The sequence below is a fragment of the Phocoena phocoena genome, chromosome 14 (assembly GCF_963924675.1).
Source record: "Phocoena phocoena chromosome 14, mPhoPho1.1, whole genome shotgun sequence".
Lineage (NCBI taxonomy): Eukaryota > Metazoa > Chordata > Mammalia > Artiodactyla > Phocoenidae > Phocoena > Phocoena phocoena.
The window spans coordinates 30,979,567-30,998,590 of NC_089232.1; the positions used below are offsets into that span (position 1 = coordinate 30,979,567).

The following is a 19,024-nucleotide window of genomic DNA, read 5'->3' on the forward strand; positions in this document are numbered from 1 at the left end:
TTTTTTCAGCAGAGATTGGCACAACATTGTAAATACTTCAATTTTAAAAAATAAATACATAAGAGGGACGGAGGGAGGTAGAGGGGAAAATGCAGTCTCGGCGCTTACACTGCCGGCGGAGGTGGGCGAACCAGGTGAAGGAGGCTAGAGGTGGGCGGGGACTCCGGGTGGGGAGGCCAGGGAGCGCGGGCAGAAGCTAGCCGCCGTACGTGCAGTTGCTCATCTCGGACGCTAGGCGGCGGCGTGGACCCGGAAAGGGCTCACCGCGGTGACCCGGGAAGAGACGGCGAGGGGGCGGGCTCGTGCCCGGGAGTCCATGTGGGCGCCGGCGCGGCAAGGAGCTGCGCCGTGTCGCCATGGCGGAGCTGCAGCAGCTCCGGGTGCAGGAGGCGGTGGACTCTATGGTGAAGAGTCTGGAGAGAGAGAACATCCGGAAGATGCAGGTAGCGGGTCGGGGGCCGAGCCGGGAGGAGCCAAGGCGGTCCGGGATTCCTGGCCCCTTCCCGCAGCCGTCGCACGATCCCCAGTGCCACTGCCTCCCTCCCCGCAGACCCGGGTCGGGGTGTCCCTGGGGTCGTCGCGGCGTCCTCTAAAGCTCGGCTCACCCTCAGACAGAACTTCTGGAGCTTCGGCTGAGCGGATGAAATCTGTGCTCCCTCGCCATGCGCAATGCCGTCTGCCCCCAAGGCCAGGCCGGGGGAGGGGGTGTCCCCGGGGCAGGGTTAAGAAGCCCTGGTGTAAGACGTTCAGCCTCCCCGACCTTCCCCACTTGCGCGGCCCCTTCTGCAGGTGATCAGCCAGAGGCCCGGAAAGAGCACAGCCAGGGTGAAAGACCGGAAAGGGGACTGCGCTCGGCCTCCTCAATGGCCAGGTCATGCCCGGTTCTGTTGCACCGAACCTGGCACCACACAGCGCTGGCTTATGTGCTGTTCCGCTTTCATCTCCTAAATGTTTTGTGGCTGCTGGTTCTGCTTCCCTAACCGGATTGTGGGTTTCCCTTGTAAAGGTGCCCCTGGAGTCAGTGGACCAGTTGCTCCCTGGTGGAATGTAGGTTACTAGATTGCTGACCTCTGGACCGTGTGGTTTAGGCACCAGGTTTTCAGAGCTTGGCTTCATCTGACCCTCCACCACCTTCCCTCTCCACCCAGCCTTCGATTCAACAAGTGCCAATGAGCTAGCGGCAAGGAGGCTGTGAAACACTACGCTAGGCACCGAGGATAATGTTCCTCTTCGTGGTTTTAAGGTCCTGATGTCTATTCTAAGGAGAGGTGCGGGTATGATGCTTCTCCTAGCCTCTGTTGCACTCCGTGGTCATCTCTGTCCCGGAGGCTTTACTACCTAACCTCCCTCTGCCCTCCCCCCACAGGGCCTCATGTTCCGGTGCAGCGCCGGCTGTTGTGAGGACAGCCAGGCGTCCATGCAGCAAGTGCACCAGTGCATTGAGCGCTGCCATGCACCTCTGGCTCAAGCCCAGGCCCTGGTGACCAGCGAGTTGGAGAAGTTCCAGGTGAGGGATTCCAAACAGATGACCCTAGCCCTTGATGTTGCTCTTTTGCAGATGACATTTGTTCAAAACTCTTAGCTTTAGTGTCTTGGTTCTGTGTTAACATTTGTGACAGTCCTATGGCCAACTACTCTTTACACAGTTTCAAATTTTGGAAAAAGTCCAGGAGCTTGAGTGCTGTAAAAATTTCCCATAGAAACAATGTAAAAGGGAGTTAACCAAGGGAGTTCATGACCAAGAGCCTTATGTTTTTTTCCCCCATAAATATCAAATACATATGTATACTGTATAGTATAAAGCTTTCTAAAACATATTAATTCATTCTTACAACAGCAGAATCCCCAGGAAAGTGGAATGGGCCAGTCTTTAAAGCGTACAGATTAGAACAAGATCCTGCCGTCATTTTGTGGATATTCCCACCCAGGATGGTCCTACTTGCTACACCCAGGGGGCAGCTCCTGTGTCACTAAAAAGCAGCCATTTATGTGAAGAATTATTATTGTTGACTCACCAATGCCTGACTCACAAGCCTCTTTGAGGTCACTAAGAGCCTCCCTACAGTGTCCCTCTCTGGAGCAAAGGGTATCCACAACTTCCTTTTACTCCCTTCCTCTGGATATACTTTCCTGGAACTTGGGGAAGCAGGGCCCACCTCTGAACCAGTTTTCATAGCCTGGGATTCTGTTCAAATGGAAAAATTCTATCTAATGTGGTACATTTTTACATTCTACATAAAATTCTTCAAAATTACTGACACTATAAAAGAATAACTTCTCCAAGATCATGGAACTTCAGGGGGTTTCTTTGTGTTTGACACCTTATTTTATAGATAGGGTCTTTCAAAATTTGCTTCTTGAATTACTGTACAACTTTCTTCTTCCATTCACTTTTTTTTTCTATCGTAATTGAGATTTTATTGGTTGTTTTGAGGATCAATACACAGACATTTCAATTTGTACACAATTCTCAACATACGTACCAAAAACCTAAAAAATCATGTAGTTGTGATTCTTTTCTGAACAGTTATTCCAGTGACTTTCCAGCTTAAAATTTGGGGGCAAATTTTCCTTCACAGGATATCAAGTACCAATATCTTCAAATATTGATATGCTGTTACATCGTAAGTCCCACTAATTCACAATTTAATATCACATACACTACATACTCAAATTGTCAATCGTTGACAACACATTAACAGTTACTAGAAGAACTGGGCTACCACGACCAAAGATGTTACAGAGTGCACAAAATTCTGCCCAGGAGAGCCAAGATCAAGGGGTGAGTGGTTTGCTTTAGGAAACAATTCTACCAAAAACAACGTGGGAAGAGAAGTAATTTAAAGTGTTTAAGACATTAAATGCACAAGTGACTCCAAACTGCCATTTGGTATGCTTTGTATTATAGGATAGAAAAACTACCCTCCATCTGTGGAATGTTAAACTGACACCCAAGGCAATCAAAGCCTCCCATATTCAATATCCCACTATTTCCTGGTTGTACCAAAAAATAAACAACCAGCAAATGATTTCACCTCTGAAAAAAAAGCATTTACACTTAAAAAATGGGATGAGGTGGGATTCCTTCCTTTTTAAAAATGTTTCTAGAGCTACTAAAAAACCTGCATTTACAAAAGAGTTGATAAAAATATTCCTCTGGATTGTACAAGAAGGGAAACAGGGACCCCTGATAGGACCAGGTGTGTGATATTAATCAGACTTGGTTTCTTTCTCTCCTGCTTCATCAGAAGCTGGGCTCTCCTCATTTTTAGTTTCTCCATTTTCTGCAGGTAAGTCTTCTTTAGCCTCTTGGTGAGCCACTTCAATCTGTTTTCCCTTTCTCCCCTTTTCCCTTTTGTTTGCACTTTTTTGTCGGAAGATTTATCCTTTCCTGCCGCCTTTTTTGGCTTCGTTTCCACTTTTGCAGGAGCCGGTTTAGCTGACTACCTCGCCGATCTCCTCTTGGGCTCCTCCTTCGCCGCCCCCTCGGCGGAGCTGACCTTCCTCTTAGGCATCGTCGCGGCGGGGCTCCGAGAGCCTTCTCGAAGCTGGGCTGCCTGGCCGCTGCCGCTTCTCCCTCCGCCCGAGCTGCTGGGACCCCTTCCATTCACTTTTCACTCCTCCAATCAGACTGACTTTTCCACTGTGCCAGAACCACTCTTGCCACTCCCTTCCATGGGAGTGGTCATTTCTCATTCTTCATCTTACTCAACCTACCTGCATCATTGACACAGTGGATTACTCTCCCCCTCCTTAAAAATTTGTACTCAGTTGGCCACCAGGATAGGATGACTCACTCTCCTGGTTTTCCACCTCTCTCCCTCTCTCCTTTCTTGTTCTCATTTACTGTTTTTTTCCCTCTCCAACCTCTGAAGAGCACTGGAGTGCCAGGGCTGTCCTTGGATCTTTTTTCTTTTCAATCTAGTTCTCTAGTCTCATAGCAAATATCATCTATATGCTGACAACACCTACATTCATATATTTAGACCAGCTTTACTCCTGATCTCCAGATTCATGTATCCAACTGTTTCCCCCAACATCTCCACTTATTTATTTTGTTTGTCTCTCTCCCCTCACTGGAGTATCAGTTCAATGAAGGCAAGAATTTTATCTGTTTTACTCATTGCTGTATTCCCCAACATTAGAAGAGTCCCTAGCACATAGTAGATGCTCAATAAATATTCGTTGAATTGAGTATTTTTCTGTAGCAAGTACAGACCTTATAAAATCAAGGTGTTTGAAAGTCTATAGTTGATAACATTAGCCTCTAGTTCCTTCTCACCTCCTGGAAGGGGCTTCTGTACAATTTATTCTATTATTCACCTGCTTTCTAGTGATGCTTTCCCTGGGCCCTCGTGGTGCCACCCTCTGTTTCAATCAGGACAATCCTGGTTAATTGCACGATAGTGTCACTTTAATTGATCAAGATAACCCACGTAATATGTAGAAAAATACGTAGCACAGAGCCTGGCACGTGACAAGCATTTGGCAAATAAAGGCCAGCCTTTCAGTTCCTCTACCCTTTTCCCTCTTGCCGCAGGACCGCCTGGCCCGGTGCACTATGCATTGCAACGACAAAGCCAAAGATTCAATTGATGCGGGGAGTAAAGAGCTTCAGGTGAAGCGGCAGCTGGAGAGTTGCGTGACCACGTGTGTGGATGACCACATGAACCTCATCCCAACCATGACCAAGAAGATGAAGGAGTCTCTCTCATCCATTGGGAAATAGATGTCTGCTATTGGCCATCGGGGCTGAAGGCAGGAGTCCATTTAAAAAGAAATGGGGATTTGGGTTTTCTAAGGAAAGTTTATGAATGAGGAAATTAAGGATGGCAGCAAGTTTAAGGCCTATGTCACTTGCCTCTGGACACTGGTTCCTTTGTGTTTGAAACCTAGAAAGTGAAAAACCTGGTGCTAAAATTGGGGTCAGAGATAGCACAGGAGAGTTTTTATGAGCCTGAATTTCACGTGGCAAGTGCTTATCCTGGCAACAGGGAGTCTCCCTTGTACCAAACCACAGCCCTCCAAGGTACCAGATTCTCTTAGTACACAGATACCAACAGGCTGGCAGGTTCATCTGACCTGCTTATGAGCTGGTGGAGTGTGAGGAGAGGTGTTGCTGTTTGTTGCCAACCTCCTGTTTACCAGAAGGATCACTACAACGTTTCCCACAAACTGGAAATAAAACAAAATCCATGAGGTCACTAATTTAGAAGGGGAAAGGGGGCTTCTAGGGATTTGTTTTGCGTGGTTTTGTTTTATATACAAGGGCATGAAGCTACTTTAAGATGTAGAGTTGGGAGAGGTAGTTTCGATAAAAACTTTGAAAGGGTCCTTGCGGATATTCATTTCTGGCCGTCAGGATGTGGATGAGCATTTCTTAAAATTCTCACACATGACATCTTTCAGCCTGGAGACCCTGCAAAAATATAAGCAGCGCTATCACACTGGTAGGGGAAGCAGACCTTCCCTCTGACTGGCAGCCATGATGAGCCCTGAGGCTGTCAGCAGCAGAGTCAGCCGAGTGACAAGACAATCTTGCAGTGACACTCACCCTTGAAGGGAAAGGGGATTTTGATTGTGCTATATGCTAGTATTCAAGAATGAACAGTGAAAGAGGAATTGTTAGCTGCTTAATTAGAGTTATGAAGTACTGGCTTTGGAAAAATCTGGTTTTCATAAAACAAAATAGAATGAAAGCCTACACCCAGTATTGCTTACTTTGCCCCCTGTGATAACAGAGCTCTGTTGAAACAATCCCTTGGCAACACGAAGGTCAAAGGAGAAAAAGTAAGCAACTCGGGCAAGCTGTGACTCCTTTAGAGCAAAAACCGAGACAGCCCTCCGTTACCAAATACTACTTTTGCGACATGCGTTGTTCTTGCCCCAGTTCTGGCACCTTATTGTTTTATTAAGGACCTTGTGTTTTTACCAACTTATTACTTGAAATGATAATATAGCCTGTCTGTTTGCTGTTTCAAGACTGTGATATATTTTCCTAGTGGTTTGGTTTTAAAAATACATAAGACTTAATTTTTCTTCCACTATTGTGTTTCTTTCCTTATATCTGGCCAGTGAATATATAACTTTGTCAGGATGCTTCTCTTTGTAATGTGTGAAATAAATTTAAGAGGTCCAGGGGAGTGAAAATTAGCTATATGTTATGGTTCGGATGCTTGAACTTTGAGGGCATGCTAGGGCACTACAAACTGAAGTCTGTTAATGTAAAAAGACAGAAACTATAAGGCTGAAAAAGAAATTCAATATCCACATCAGGTCTCTAGCTTCAACTAAACACAACAAAAAATGGAAAAGACAGGCAGTTATGACCCCTGTAGAGAAAATGCAATGCCTGGGATTTTGAGTACCAAGAGAGTACAAAATAGATGATGAGTTTAAGTCTTTACTATCACTGGTATTTAAATAGAGTCATTCCTGAACATGAGGAATGAACTGAATCTTGTAGAACCATCCCCTACTTAAAATCACTAATGCTTTTCTATTTTGGCCTAAGTCTTCTATAATCCCAATTGTATCTGATTCGTAAATGTAGATGCACTTATTTTGGATAACTTAAATAGGCAGAGACCACTGTTTACACCTACACTCTTGACTTGAAAATCAATACCTCGTATTAGAGATCATTTGTGTTCGTATTAGAGATCATTTGTGTGCTGCACTCACGTTTTATACAGAGAGACAATGTACGTTAAGTGGGGTTTTGGAGGCATTGTTAACAAGCATTGCAGGCCCGACCATAGGGAATACACTTCTGGGCTCTAGATTCAAAGTCTTGGAAATTGAGGCCCAATCACCCTCTTATGGTGCAGAGGTCACTCACTAACTGAGCTGTTACCAGAACCCTAGACTTAGCATGACATTCTCCTGTGGGAGTATAGGCAAACCTCTGAGATACTGCAGGTTCTGTTGGAGACCACCACAGTGAAGCAAATGTCTCAATAAAGCAAGTCACACATGAATTATTTGGTATGATCACAGATCACCATAATAAATGCGATGAAAAAGTTTGAAATACTGTAAGAATTACCAAAATGACACAGAGACACCAAGTGAACAAATGCTGTTGGAAAAAGAAAAAATGGCACCAAGAGATTTGTTAGACTCAGGGTTGCCACAAACCTTCCTTCTGTTTAAAACAAAAACGCTCGATCTGCAAAGCACAACAAAGGGCAGCGCAATACATGGACATATCCCCACACATGCAAAGAAATATTAGGGGCCCACTCCTCTAGAGCTTATTTTCATTTGGTACATATGAATAAGATACATGTTGCAACCCACAAAGACACGGCATTAACCAGGTTCCTTCCGAAGCTAGAGGCGCACCCCGATTTTACAGACGGGAAAGAACGGGGCTCCCGAAGGTCCCATCCCTCCGTCGCTGGCGGCGCAACCGGAAGCTTGGGACTGATCGACACTCTCAGGCCTTCCCTAAGTATCGCGAGGTGAAACGGGAAAGCGGCCGACAATCAATTGGCTAACGGGATGAGTGACGTCAGACGCAAAGCGCCGGGCCTACTGCTGGAGTGAGAGGGACGACTCGAGTTCTGTTTGGAGGCGTCTTTGAGCTCCTCGAGTAGACATCATGAGCAAAGCTCACCCTCCCGAGTTGAAGAAGTAAGTATGTGTGAAGGCCGTGCCCAAATGGCAGCTTATTTGTGTGCCTAGGGTTCCTTAGGTCCTCCGCCATTCCCGAGAGTGCGCCTGGCGTGCGTCTTCTGGTCCGTGGCCGACGAGATGCGGGCCGGTGTCCCGCGCTTCGGGGCCTAAGACCCGGTCAGACGTAGCATTTCGGCCCGGTTGGCAAGGTTACCGGAGGCAGCAAGGCGCCTCCGCCCGCCGAGTTGCATCCCAGGCCCGAGCTCCAGGCTCCGTCTCCCGCACGCTCTCGCTCGTTACTTGAACATCTCGAGTGCTACCCTTTGTTGAACATCTTGAGTAGCATCATGTTGTAGATAAGGTGGCTGGAGAGTAATTCTGTAAGGAACTAAGGAGATGGGTGGAATGGAAGTGTTTGATAGTATATGAGGAATCAAAAGCCGCCTTAATCTTAGAGTGTGTTTGTAGTTGTTTCTTTGAGCTTTAACTTAGAAATCACATTCCTTTTTCTTGTTCTCTTGTTCTTAGGTTAAACTTGAGTGTCGTGTAATATCTTGCTCTGTTAACAGAGCTGTGTGAGAATATTCATTTTTTTCTAATTAGAGAAGGCTAGGTTGTTTGGGGGGCAGGGGTGGGGTTTGAACCCAGTAAAGTCAACTCAAAGTAGGATATTCCTACTTTAGATAAGGCCCATTTTAAAGTTTTAGCGTCCTCAAACACTCTTGGTTGAACTTAGCATGGGCCATGTTTCCTAAGTAACTTCTCTGTTTTGTTTAGTTGGATAGCACAAAGGATGGAAAATGGGTCCAAGGATCAGTTTGTGAGGCAGCTAGCCATCTGGTCTGCCATGTGTACAGTTCATTTATTATCAGCCCCATAAAGAAGTCAGGCTTAAGGAAAAGTTCATATTTAATGATTTTACACTTAAATGCACATTTGTATTGAAGCCATCTTTTGTGCAAAAACTCGTGTGTATTTTAGTTGGATCTGTTATAAATTTAAGACAATTATTAAATAAGCCTAACGTTAAGAAAAAAAATTATTGCTGTGAAAATACTTATCCAATTATCCTTTTATTGGTGAGCTGGTAAAATCTTATGTGTCCTCTGGCTTCATCAGGAACTGGTGAAATGCTAATTATTTTTTAACAGAAGGACCATTCTCTATTTGTAAGGTTTCCTTTTTGATTCTTAAGACATTATTTGAGAATTTCAGAGGATGAAACTAGTTTTAATACCTTTCTCTTCTTATCTCTAGATTTCATGAATTGTGAAATCCTGGCAGGTCTGCCTCCAAAATGACCTAATTTTTTTCTTCCTTTAATTTCTCACAAATAACCATCTTTTACACTTTTATACCATCCTCCTGGTTTAGCATAACTCAGTGGTTCTTAACTGAGGGGATGGGAGTCTGGTTCTATCAGCATCTAGTAGGAAGAGGCCAGGGTTGCTGCTAAAACTTTCTACAATGCACTGGATATCATGCAACAACAGAATTATCGGGCCCCAGATTTCAGTGTGCTGAGGTTGAGATACCCTGGCCTAACCAAATTCTTAGTCCTGCTCTTAAAAGTCAATGCCAGGAACTTCCGTGGTGGCGCAGTGGTTAAGAATCCACCTGCCAATGCAGAGGACACAGGTTCGAGCCCTCGCCCGGGAAGATCCCACATGTCCGGGGCAACTAAGCCTATGTGCCACAACTGCTGAAGCCCACGTGCCTAGAGCTTGTGCTCCACTACAAGAGAAGCCACTGCAATGAGAAGCCCCTGCACCGCAACGAAGAGTAGGCCCCACTCACCCCAACTAGAGAGAGAGCCCGCTCACAGCAACAAAGACCCAATACAGCCAAAAATAATTAATTAAAAAAAAAAAATAAAGTCAATGCCAGAGTAGTCTTTTTTTTTTTCTCTTCCAGTTTTTTTGAGATATAATTGACATACAGCACTGTGTAAGTTTAAGGTGTATAGCATAATGATTTGGCTTACACGTGCCACAGTAGTCTTGCCATTGGCTGGTTCTGCTGCAATAACTTATTGCTGTATACATAACAAAGCCCAGGTTTCTTGACCCAGCATTCAAGCTCCTCCATCAGAAATCCAGGCACCAGATATTACACACACTAACATTTGAGTGCTGTGTTCTCTAGCCAAACCGAACCATTTGATTTTGCTCAAACTTTTTCACTGCTGTGACTTTGGAAATTTTACTTAACCTTTCTGAGCCTCAGTTCCCCATCTGTTAAACGCTGATACTTTATTATTAATTTGTGTGTATGTAATTTATAAAAGCCATCATAGGATTAAATAAGCTCATGTGTGTTATATTTGTTTTATGTAACATATCCTATTAAAATAGATTATTTTCTATATCATACTATATCTTTTTATTTGTAAAAACCTATCTTCTTACACATTCTGTCAGCCCCTTTCTCTTATTTATCTTTGAATTCTCCCATGATTTATATTAAAATTGAATGAAATTTCATATTTTTTTAGCCTATAACTGGAAGAGGTAAAAACTGGTTTGACTACATGTCTTCATATTCTCATACTGCCCTGCTGAGATGGACTTTTCTTGTTTAATTCAGATTATTTAAAACTTCAAAATATGCATTTATTTTGCTAAAGCGTAATTATGTGTTGAAGACTATCCTGAACACTTAAGATTGATGTTTAATATTAAATAAAACAACACTACGTATTGTCTCAAATATAAAATAAGATAAAATACCTATTGGATTGGGTATAGTTTGATTACCTTCTGGTTTCCTCACAACTTTGTTTGGTTTTGGAAATAACTAAAAATATAACCAAATCTTTGTTTTTCTGTTATGGTTGTAAAATCCTGTCATTGAAAGTTAGGTCAGTATTGAACAACAAGAATGGTTTGTAATTCACATCAGTATAAAGATGCAATTTAATGTACATTAATATATTGTAAATCCATTCCATTTTTGTTTATCTTCCCTTCCCAAATCACATTGCTCGGTTAGTATGAGTACTAACTGAGGTAGCCCATCACTCTCTCATCCTTTACCACAGTACAGTTTTTACTCTTTTAAATTTCATTATTCCTGTTGTGTATATTTTAACAGATTATCCTGACTATACCTACTTTTGTGCTTACTTGTGCTTAAATTTTTTTAATTAGTTACATAATCTTTACCCCTTTTGCTTTTTCAGATTTATGGACAAGAAGTTATCATGTAAGTCTTTTTGGTTTTTTATTTTTGGGCCTTTTTTTTAATATTAAATTCCTTTTTACATGTGCCTTGGTGGTATATAATGTTTGAAGGAGCAACATTATAAAAATTCAAAGCACACAGAACCTCTAATTCATATCCATTAATTAAGCAGGTTTATCAAAATTCTAACTAGACAGTTTTATTTACTTAATTTCTGATACTTAGGAAGTTTCACAGTACTTCAGACTCTTCATTATTTCATATAAGCCCTCTCTCACTTTGATAAAATTAACAGTATTTTCTATTTTATATTTGAAAACTTAACTTTTTTCCTTTAAACAAAGGACAGACAAGGACTAAAATCTAACCTGTACAGTACTCGAAGTATATAGGGGTTAAGACCATGGCTTTAGGGGCGAGCAGCCTTCAGTTTGAATTCCAGCTGTACCCCACAGTAACTGTATAATCTTGAACCAGTTATTTAAAAATGCTATACTTCAGTTCCTTCATAAAAAGTCAGGATAATTCTACTTCATAGGATTCTTATAAGTTTAAATGTGGAAGTAAATGTAAAATGTTTAGCCCAGTGCTTGGCATATAGTAAAGATAGTAGATTATACATCTCAAATACCTGGGTTTTATCTCACCTAGTTTTTTTCATTTATTTGGTTGCTCTGGGTCTTTAGTTGTGGCAGACGGGCTCCTTAGTTGCTGCAGGCGAACTCTTAGTTGTGGCATGCATGTGGGATCTGGTTTCCTGACCACGGATCAAACCTGGGCCCCCTACATTGGGAGCGCAGAGTCTTAACCACTATGCCACCAGGGAAATCCCGATCTCACCTAATTTTTAATGAATAGTTTAGTTGATAATTAATGGTCAGTTTTATTAAAATGTCTTTTTCCCTTTACACAGTGAAATTAAATGGTGGCAGACATGTCCAAGGAATATTGAGGGGATTTGATCCCTTTATGAATCTTGTGATAGATGAATGTGTGGAGATGGCAACTAGTGGGCAACAGAACAATATTGGAATGGTGGTAAGTAAAGACACAAGATTTCTCTTAAGATTTCATTTTTCTTTTGGAATAAGCATTAACGTCCCTTCTATCAAACTCTTGGGTTAGACTGAAGTTAGGCAAATTTCAGGCAAGATTAGACATTCCATCTCCCTTTTAGTTTAATTTAATGACAGTTATTCAATTGTGATAATATCCCAGTTACCTGTAGGTTAGATCCAAATCTTACACAGAACCCACTGAGGTCCTTAGACTTGAAATGGCTGTTAGAAATCATTTTTGAGCTTTATTCTATAATAGAGACACATACTTGTTCTTTCACTAGAGCAGTAGTTCTCAATCTTAGTTGTATTTTAGAATCAAATTAGTCTGGGATGCAGCCTAGAGTTTTTTAAAGTTCCCCAGATGAAATGGTACAGATGAACTTATTTGCAAAGCAGAAATAGAGACAAAGATGTAGAGAACAAATTTATGATTACGGGGGCCGGCAGGCAGGGGTGATTTGGGAGATTGGGATTGACATAAAAAAAAGCACTGTGTGTAAAATAGATAACTAATGAGAACCTACTGTATAGCACAGGGAACTCAATACTCTGTAATGGCCTCTATGGGAAAAGAATCTAAAAAGAGTGGATATATGTATATGTATAACAGATTCACTTTGCTGTACAGCAGAAACTAACACAACATTGTAAACCAACTATACTCCAATAAAAAAAATTTTTTTTAAAGTTCCCCAGGTGATTCTAATGTAAGGCAAAGATTAACCAGTGATTGAGAGCATTTACAATCAGTCATTGAGGAGTTTTTTTAAAAGCAAGCACACAAAAATTATGCCTAGAGTCCACCTCAGAGCAATTGAAACTGTATCTCTAAGGGTGCTGCTCTCTTTTTTTGTTAAAAGATATTGTGTAATTTTAACATGTAGTGAGGATTATTGCTTATCAAACTTCAACATGCCATGAATTCCCAGAAAATCTTGTTAAAACGCAGATCCTAATTCAATAGGTATGGGATGGAACCTGAGATTTTGCATTTCTAACAAGTGCCCATTTGATGCAGATCTGCCAGGTCACAGATCACACTTTTGGGATTTAATTGTATATATAATTAACCTAGATTTTCTGGTTTATCACACTCAAAAAGTAGTCAAGGTAAAAGTTGCAAGGGATACAATGACAGCCATTCACATGGGAGAAAACAGGAGGAAAACAGATGATGACTTCTTAATCATAGGAGCAAATGTTTCTGCAGTCAGTAGGCCATAGAGATATGACAACTGAAGAAGAGTTGTTGATGTTTGTCAACAAGACCCAGACTTTGAATTCCACTCTGCCCAACACAGGACAGTATACCCAGTGTTAAGTCTGCGTTAACCTGGGCAAGGTGAATCAAAACAGACAACTTAGCTTTAGCAAATCATTGAGCATGTAGACCTCTAAGAGGTGGTAAGAGTTCCTAATCATTAGCCATGATTTTGCCTCACTTTTTAAAGTTTGAGCAGTAAAAGGGTATAATTTTTTAATCACCCTTTTCAAGGCTTGTGTTATTGCTTATTTCAAGTGTATTTCCATTACTGCATTTTGAAAAGCAAATCAGTAGTCAGGGTTAGAGAAACAACTTGGAATCTCTAGCTATGAGACTCCCCGCCCACCCCCACACGTTTCATGTAAACCTGCCTTCTTTCCAGGTACAGTCTCCTTGAGCTTCTGTTAAAAATGAATAAAAGTATGGGCAAATCATTAGCAGCAGTTTCTTATAAAACAGCTTTAAAATACCCCAAGATTTCCCCCTAGCCATTCCTTTTACAGATTAGGAAATCTTCATTCTAATAGAGGGTAGATTAGGATTTTGGTTCATAGCTGAACAAATTTGCTAGAAAAGGATTCAAGAAGGAATTGACATCTAAAGTTCTTAACTTGGGAAGATAACTTTTTAGAGAATGTGTGGCACTTCTCGAAATTTTTATCAGAGAAGGAATTGAGCCTAGATCATGGATCTTTCTCGTAACTTTCTCCCTAAATTTTGATGGGCTTAATTTTCTTTACACGGAAATTGGTTAAAAGCAGTGTCCTCCCAAGTCATTCAAATAATGAGCACCTACTTACCGTGTTAGGCAGTCTGCTCCTCCACCTATGATGGGGGTTGTGTGACTAAAAATTAAAGTCTTGTGTTAGTAGGTGCTAATTCTTGTGGCTGAGTTCACTTTGAAAATGAAATAATGATAATATATCAATTGTCTTTAAAAAAACAGTCTAAAGAAAATGGAAGGATGGCTTTTCTAAGGAAAAGAGGGGAAACCAGTTACAGTTTTGTTTTTTCACCAGTTGTTTGGCTAAGGAGACAGTTACGTTGGCGTCATTATTCCCTTGTCCAATCAGTGACCCATTGAGGCCGTTGAAATTACTTAATAGTATTAAATTAAGAATAGTATTAAGAATGTGTGTATTCTGAAGGGGGTGGGGTAATGTGTTTGGGGGAATCTGTCAGGTGGATAATTACATAACAATGTCTCGACTAGCCTCTTATCTTTTGAGACATCCCCAGAGTAGTCAGTAGCATCAACTCTGTCTTATTTCCTAAAGATTCTGCTCCACTCCAAGGTCCCCCTAAGAATGTAGTAAAAATTGTGTCTTTTTTTGATGCTACATATTTCAGGTGATCAGGCTTTGTGCTTCTGTAGCTCCATATTATGTTTGTATTCTTTATTAGGCAGTTGTGCCCTTGCAGGAGACTTTAAAAGCCTGAGCAACACTTTGCCAAAACTTAGTATTGAAGCCCAACAAAGGAGCAATATGGAATCCGGGTTCCAGTTTGATTTGGAGAATGGGGCCTCGAGCACAGTGGGGAAAGAGGTAGAGCACTGCACAACAGAGGTGTTCACGACAAACCTTAACTGTGTACTATGTGAGAAGGCAAAGAAGTGTGTGATACCGTTTTAGAAAATGTTGATGAAAGTAGTGGTTTTGTTTTTTAATGATGGCAAAAAGGAAAAGCCCACAGATCTGAAAATCTTAGTTACCTGAAATAACTTCTCTCCACCCACCCTCCATGTCTAGGGAAAGTGTCAGAAAGGGACAAATTTAGGAGGGAGCTAGGAAAGAAGCCTACTTGTTTTTCATGCTTTTGTCAGTGAGATGTGGTGTTCATCATCTGTTGCACATAAGCCAGCAGTTTAAAACTCTTGAGAACTAGGTAATCATGTTGTTTAGCTTTCTTCTTTTCCTAACTTGTAAGAAGAGTAAGAGTCTGTACTTTCCTTCAATCCCCATTGTCATGTTCAGGGCCTTGTTCTCTTTAATGCAGCTCTTTAATTCTTTGCCACCTTCTCACCATACTCATTGCTGTTTGTCTCTGCCAGGCTCTAAGACACTTGCCCACCTGTCACGTTCCTTTCCAGTCTGTCAGCTGCTGTAATCACGTGGAGGTTCATTTGTTTACTTAACAGTACTTACTGAACCTTTTGTGTGTCTGCCACAGCTTAGGCACTGGGGATGGTGCACCAAGCAAAGTCCCTGCCTCATAGAAATGACACTGGAGTGAGGAAGATAGTAAATAATAGTGTATGTAGTAAATAAAGCAAGTAGAATGAGAGGAGAAAAGAACAAGTTACAGCTATTTTTACACCACCTGCCTACAAGCAGAGCTCCACTTTGATCTTACTCAGAATGCCTCTATTTCTGATAAATCGTTCCACATCCCTCATCCCACTCCTGTCCTTTTCACCTATCCAGCTCTACTTGAACGGATCTGTGATTGCATTGCCTACAGTCCACCAGGCGCTCCTTATTTTCATAGTCCCCTTCCAGTTTGACTTATTTTTCTATCCCTCTTTACCAGCCATTACCAGCCATTTCACCTATGCTGTCATGAGTATCCTGGCTTATCTTTTATAGAATGGCTACTATATCAGGCACTGTGCCCCTGGGGCCTTTTCTTTATAACTTTTCTTCCTGCCTCTAAGTCTCCCCCACCCCCATTCTCTTATATAAGCTTTTGCCAAAACATTCCCCCAGCTCTGAAACTGTCACTGGTTCATTGTTGGTTTCATGATGATGCTTTCCAAACACTTTTAAGATTGGTGTTTGAGGCCTTTTAAGATTAGGTGCGAACTGTCTTTGTTTACCACTTCCTTCCATAACCGTTTACTTTATTCAGATTAGATTTTTCCTTATCCCCTTACACTTTTTCATCTCAGTTCTGTCTAGAATTTCCTATCTTCCTGTCAAAATTGTACCCAATTTTCAAGACCCAGCTAAAACGTCATCTTCAGAAATCCTACTTTTTCCAACTTTCATCCTGGTTTGTTCCCTCAATGATCTTATACCCCTAAACTGATTGATGTATTCTACTGTACCTATTTTTCCCACTAACTTATGGATCCCTTAGGGGCAGGGATGGGCATGTTCATTTGAGTCCTGCAGTTTAAGTGAAATGGGTCATTGGAGACTGGTCTCAAAAAGGTACTTGTTAGCCTTCAATCTAGATGTGCATCTCATTATGAAGGGCTTAGTGGCTTCATGTCATTATTAAAAGACTGAAATTATTTTGTGTTCCTGTGACCAGGAAAAAAGCCTCACAAACTGACATTTAATAACCGAAAAACCATTAATGATTTGATGAAATCAAATCACTTTAATCATCATTGATATGTCTGTTAAATGAACTGTGTTCTTTTCAAATTCATTTTATCTTTCTTAGGTAATACGAGGCAATAGTATCATCATGTTAGAAGCTTTGGAACGAGTATGAACGATGGCTGTCTTCACCAGAGAAATCAACTGCTTCCACATGTCCCCTCTCCACATTTCACTACGGTGAAAACTGGGTCGTGTACATTTTCTCACTGAACTGTTTTGTTAAATAAACTTCTGTAATAGTCAAAAATGCTTTCTCAGCTGTTCTGAACATTGCTCTTATTCTGATTTTTTTCTATCATGACCTGTTCCTGGTTGTGACTGATTTGTTCACAGGTGTTGTTTTTTGTTTTTTCTGTTTTTTGGCCATGCTGGGTCTTCGTAGTTGCGTGCAGGCTTTCTCTAGTTGCAGTGAGCGGGGGCCATTCTTTGTTGCGGTGCACGGGCTTCTCATTATGGTGGCTTCTCTCGTTGCAGAGCACAGGCTCTTAGACGCTCGGGCTTCAGCAGTTGTGGCGCACGGGCTTAGCTCTGCAGCATGTGAGATCTTCCTGGACCAGGGATCAAACCCCCATCCCCTGCATTAGCAGGCGGATGCTCATCCACTAGAAGTCCCTGAGGTTTTTAATGCATTAAAATACAAGAATCTTATTAAATATGAAACATTGGCAATGATGCCCATTTTCTGTATCTTTTACCACTGAACAGAGATAAAGAAGCTGCAAGCCTGAGTGGGTTTCTTCTGAAACATTAACTGGAATTTTCAAAGTTCTTGCCATAACTTTGACAAACTCTGACTTTTTCACATACGTTTACATACCAAGTACGGTTTTGCTCCAACAACACAGGTTTGAATTGTGCAGGCCCACTTCTATACAGATTATTTCCAAAATAATTTTGGATTATTAGTAAATAATTTACTAATACTACAGTGCTACGCCATCCATGGTGGTTTGAATCCACGGATTCTGAACTGGATGGAGGAACCACATGTGCAGAGGGCTGACTGTTAAGTTACACGCAGATTTTTGGCTGCTTGGGGGTCGGCGTCCCTACCCCCCACATCGTTGAAGGGTCAACCATATAGTACAGCAGAAGTAAAACACAGGAAGTCATGATATCATGGTTTTATTTTGAACATACGTGGGAAATTTTTTTGAATACAAGAGTAGAAATACAATTCCAGAGAAAAACATTCCAGTGCACTGTGGTTCTTTGTGGAGAAGATAGTGGTAACACTGCCCACGATATATTCACCTAGTTCATAAATTTTATGGTTCACAAACTCAAATGAGAGATATTTTACAGATGGTTGTATCATAAACCTAACTTTAAGAAACCTGTCAAGCAAATGCTTATTTTTGTGATCTGGTAAAAAGCCTACAAATCATGAATTGCTTTAAGACTGGAGAGTGGGGTGTACACTGAGTATGTGAGGTACTTGTAAAGTATAATAAAACGGGTGGCTTATGTGTATGTAAAGTGGTATTTCCTATTTATGGGAAATGTTTACAGCAAAAGAATAGCGAGAGGGATCAAACTAACGAAGGCCAGTACATTTTTATTTTTCCATTCTCTTTTTAATGCTTCACTAATGTCAACAAGCTTGTGTTTTTTGCAGCCACGTAGAGCTGAATTGTTGAACTGGTTTTCTAAGTGTGGTTCCTAGACCACTAGCATCACCTAGGAACATAACAGAAATGCAGTCTTTTGTATACCACTCCAAACCTACTGAAACAAATTCTGGGGTGAGGCCCAGCAATGTTTTAACAAGGCTTCCAGGTGATCCCGATGCACGCTCAAGTTGGAGAACCACTGGAGCAGAACTTGGCCTTCATTCAGCCCCTGCATAATTTTTACCAGTCTCTTCTGTAAAAAGATGATTTGAGCGGCCTCCTGGAATAATAGGCCCTGATAGGGTTTTCTTCCAATTTAAAAAAAAAAGTTTTTTTAATGCTGTAATTGCATTAATACTAATATGCTTGACATACGGATAACCTGTTTTGCTCTTTGAGGAAACAACTTCAGATGCCTTGTTGGAAAACAGAGTTGGGTTTGATATAACAGCAACCTTTTAAATTGTTGTTCGAAGCACAAATATGTCCTATCGCAAAACAAGTCTATAAGTGATAGAAATTAAATTACCTCACTAGTATTCACCCACTTTTAGCATATACATAATAGTATTACACTCTCTACATAACTCTCTTCATTAAAACCACAAAAGGAAAAACTGTCTCAACATACTTATTAAGAATAAAAATAGTAAAAAGCTGACCCTTTGACAAACTATAAATTTAAGTCCTGCCTCTACATCAAATATATCTTGGCAGTTTTATCAGCATATTATTCACAATTGTAATAGAGAAGAAATTGTTTTAAGAATCAGTGTTCTCTTTTTTGCTATAATCTGGAGGGCTTTTTTTTTTTTTTAAAACAATACATGTTAACTTGGTTGCAGTTACTTTTAGAATTCACAAGCTTTTACTTGTCCTGTCCTCCCAGTGACTATAAGGACAGTCACTCATGATCTTTGTACAGATGGAGAACTGGTTCTCAAGTTTGGC

The 19,024-nt window shown here is 41.3% G+C and overlaps 2 protein-coding genes and 1 pseudogene across 3 annotated transcripts; 2 read left to right on the forward strand and 1 right to left on the reverse strand.

The window, feature by feature from the left end:
• The first annotated feature begins 356 nt into the window (after window positions 1-356).
• Window positions 357-4,729, forward strand: FAM136A (family with sequence similarity 136 member A). Its single transcript, XM_065891648.1, has 3 exons — window positions 357-443; window positions 1,367-1,507; window positions 4,541-4,729. Exons 1-3 carry the CDS (start codon window positions 357-359, stop codon window positions 4,727-4,729), a joined length of 417 nt encoding a protein of 138 aa, XP_065747720.1.
• LOC136134133 (non-histone chromosomal protein HMG-14 pseudogene) lies at window positions 3,211-3,515 on the reverse strand (annotated as a pseudogene).
• Window positions 4,730-7,526: 2,797 nt separating the features above from the next.
• On the forward strand, window positions 7,527-16,707 carry SNRPG (small nuclear ribonucleoprotein polypeptide G). Of its 2 annotated transcripts, none has more exons than XM_065891441.1 (4): window positions 7,527-7,638; window positions 10,802-10,824; window positions 11,717-11,841; window positions 16,522-16,707. In XM_065891441.1, exons 1-4 carry the CDS (start codon window positions 7,607-7,609, stop codon window positions 16,570-16,572), a joined length of 231 nt encoding a protein of 76 aa, XP_065747513.1. In that variant the 5' UTR covers window positions 7,527-7,606; the 3' UTR covers window positions 16,573-16,707. The 2 variants fall into 2 exon arrangements, with proteins under 2 accessions (XP_065747513.1, XP_065747514.1); XM_065891442.1 differs by having other exon boundaries at window positions 7,607-7,638; window positions 11,717-11,838; window positions 16,522-16,572.
• The last annotated feature ends 2,317 nt before the right edge of the window (window positions 16,708-19,024 follow it).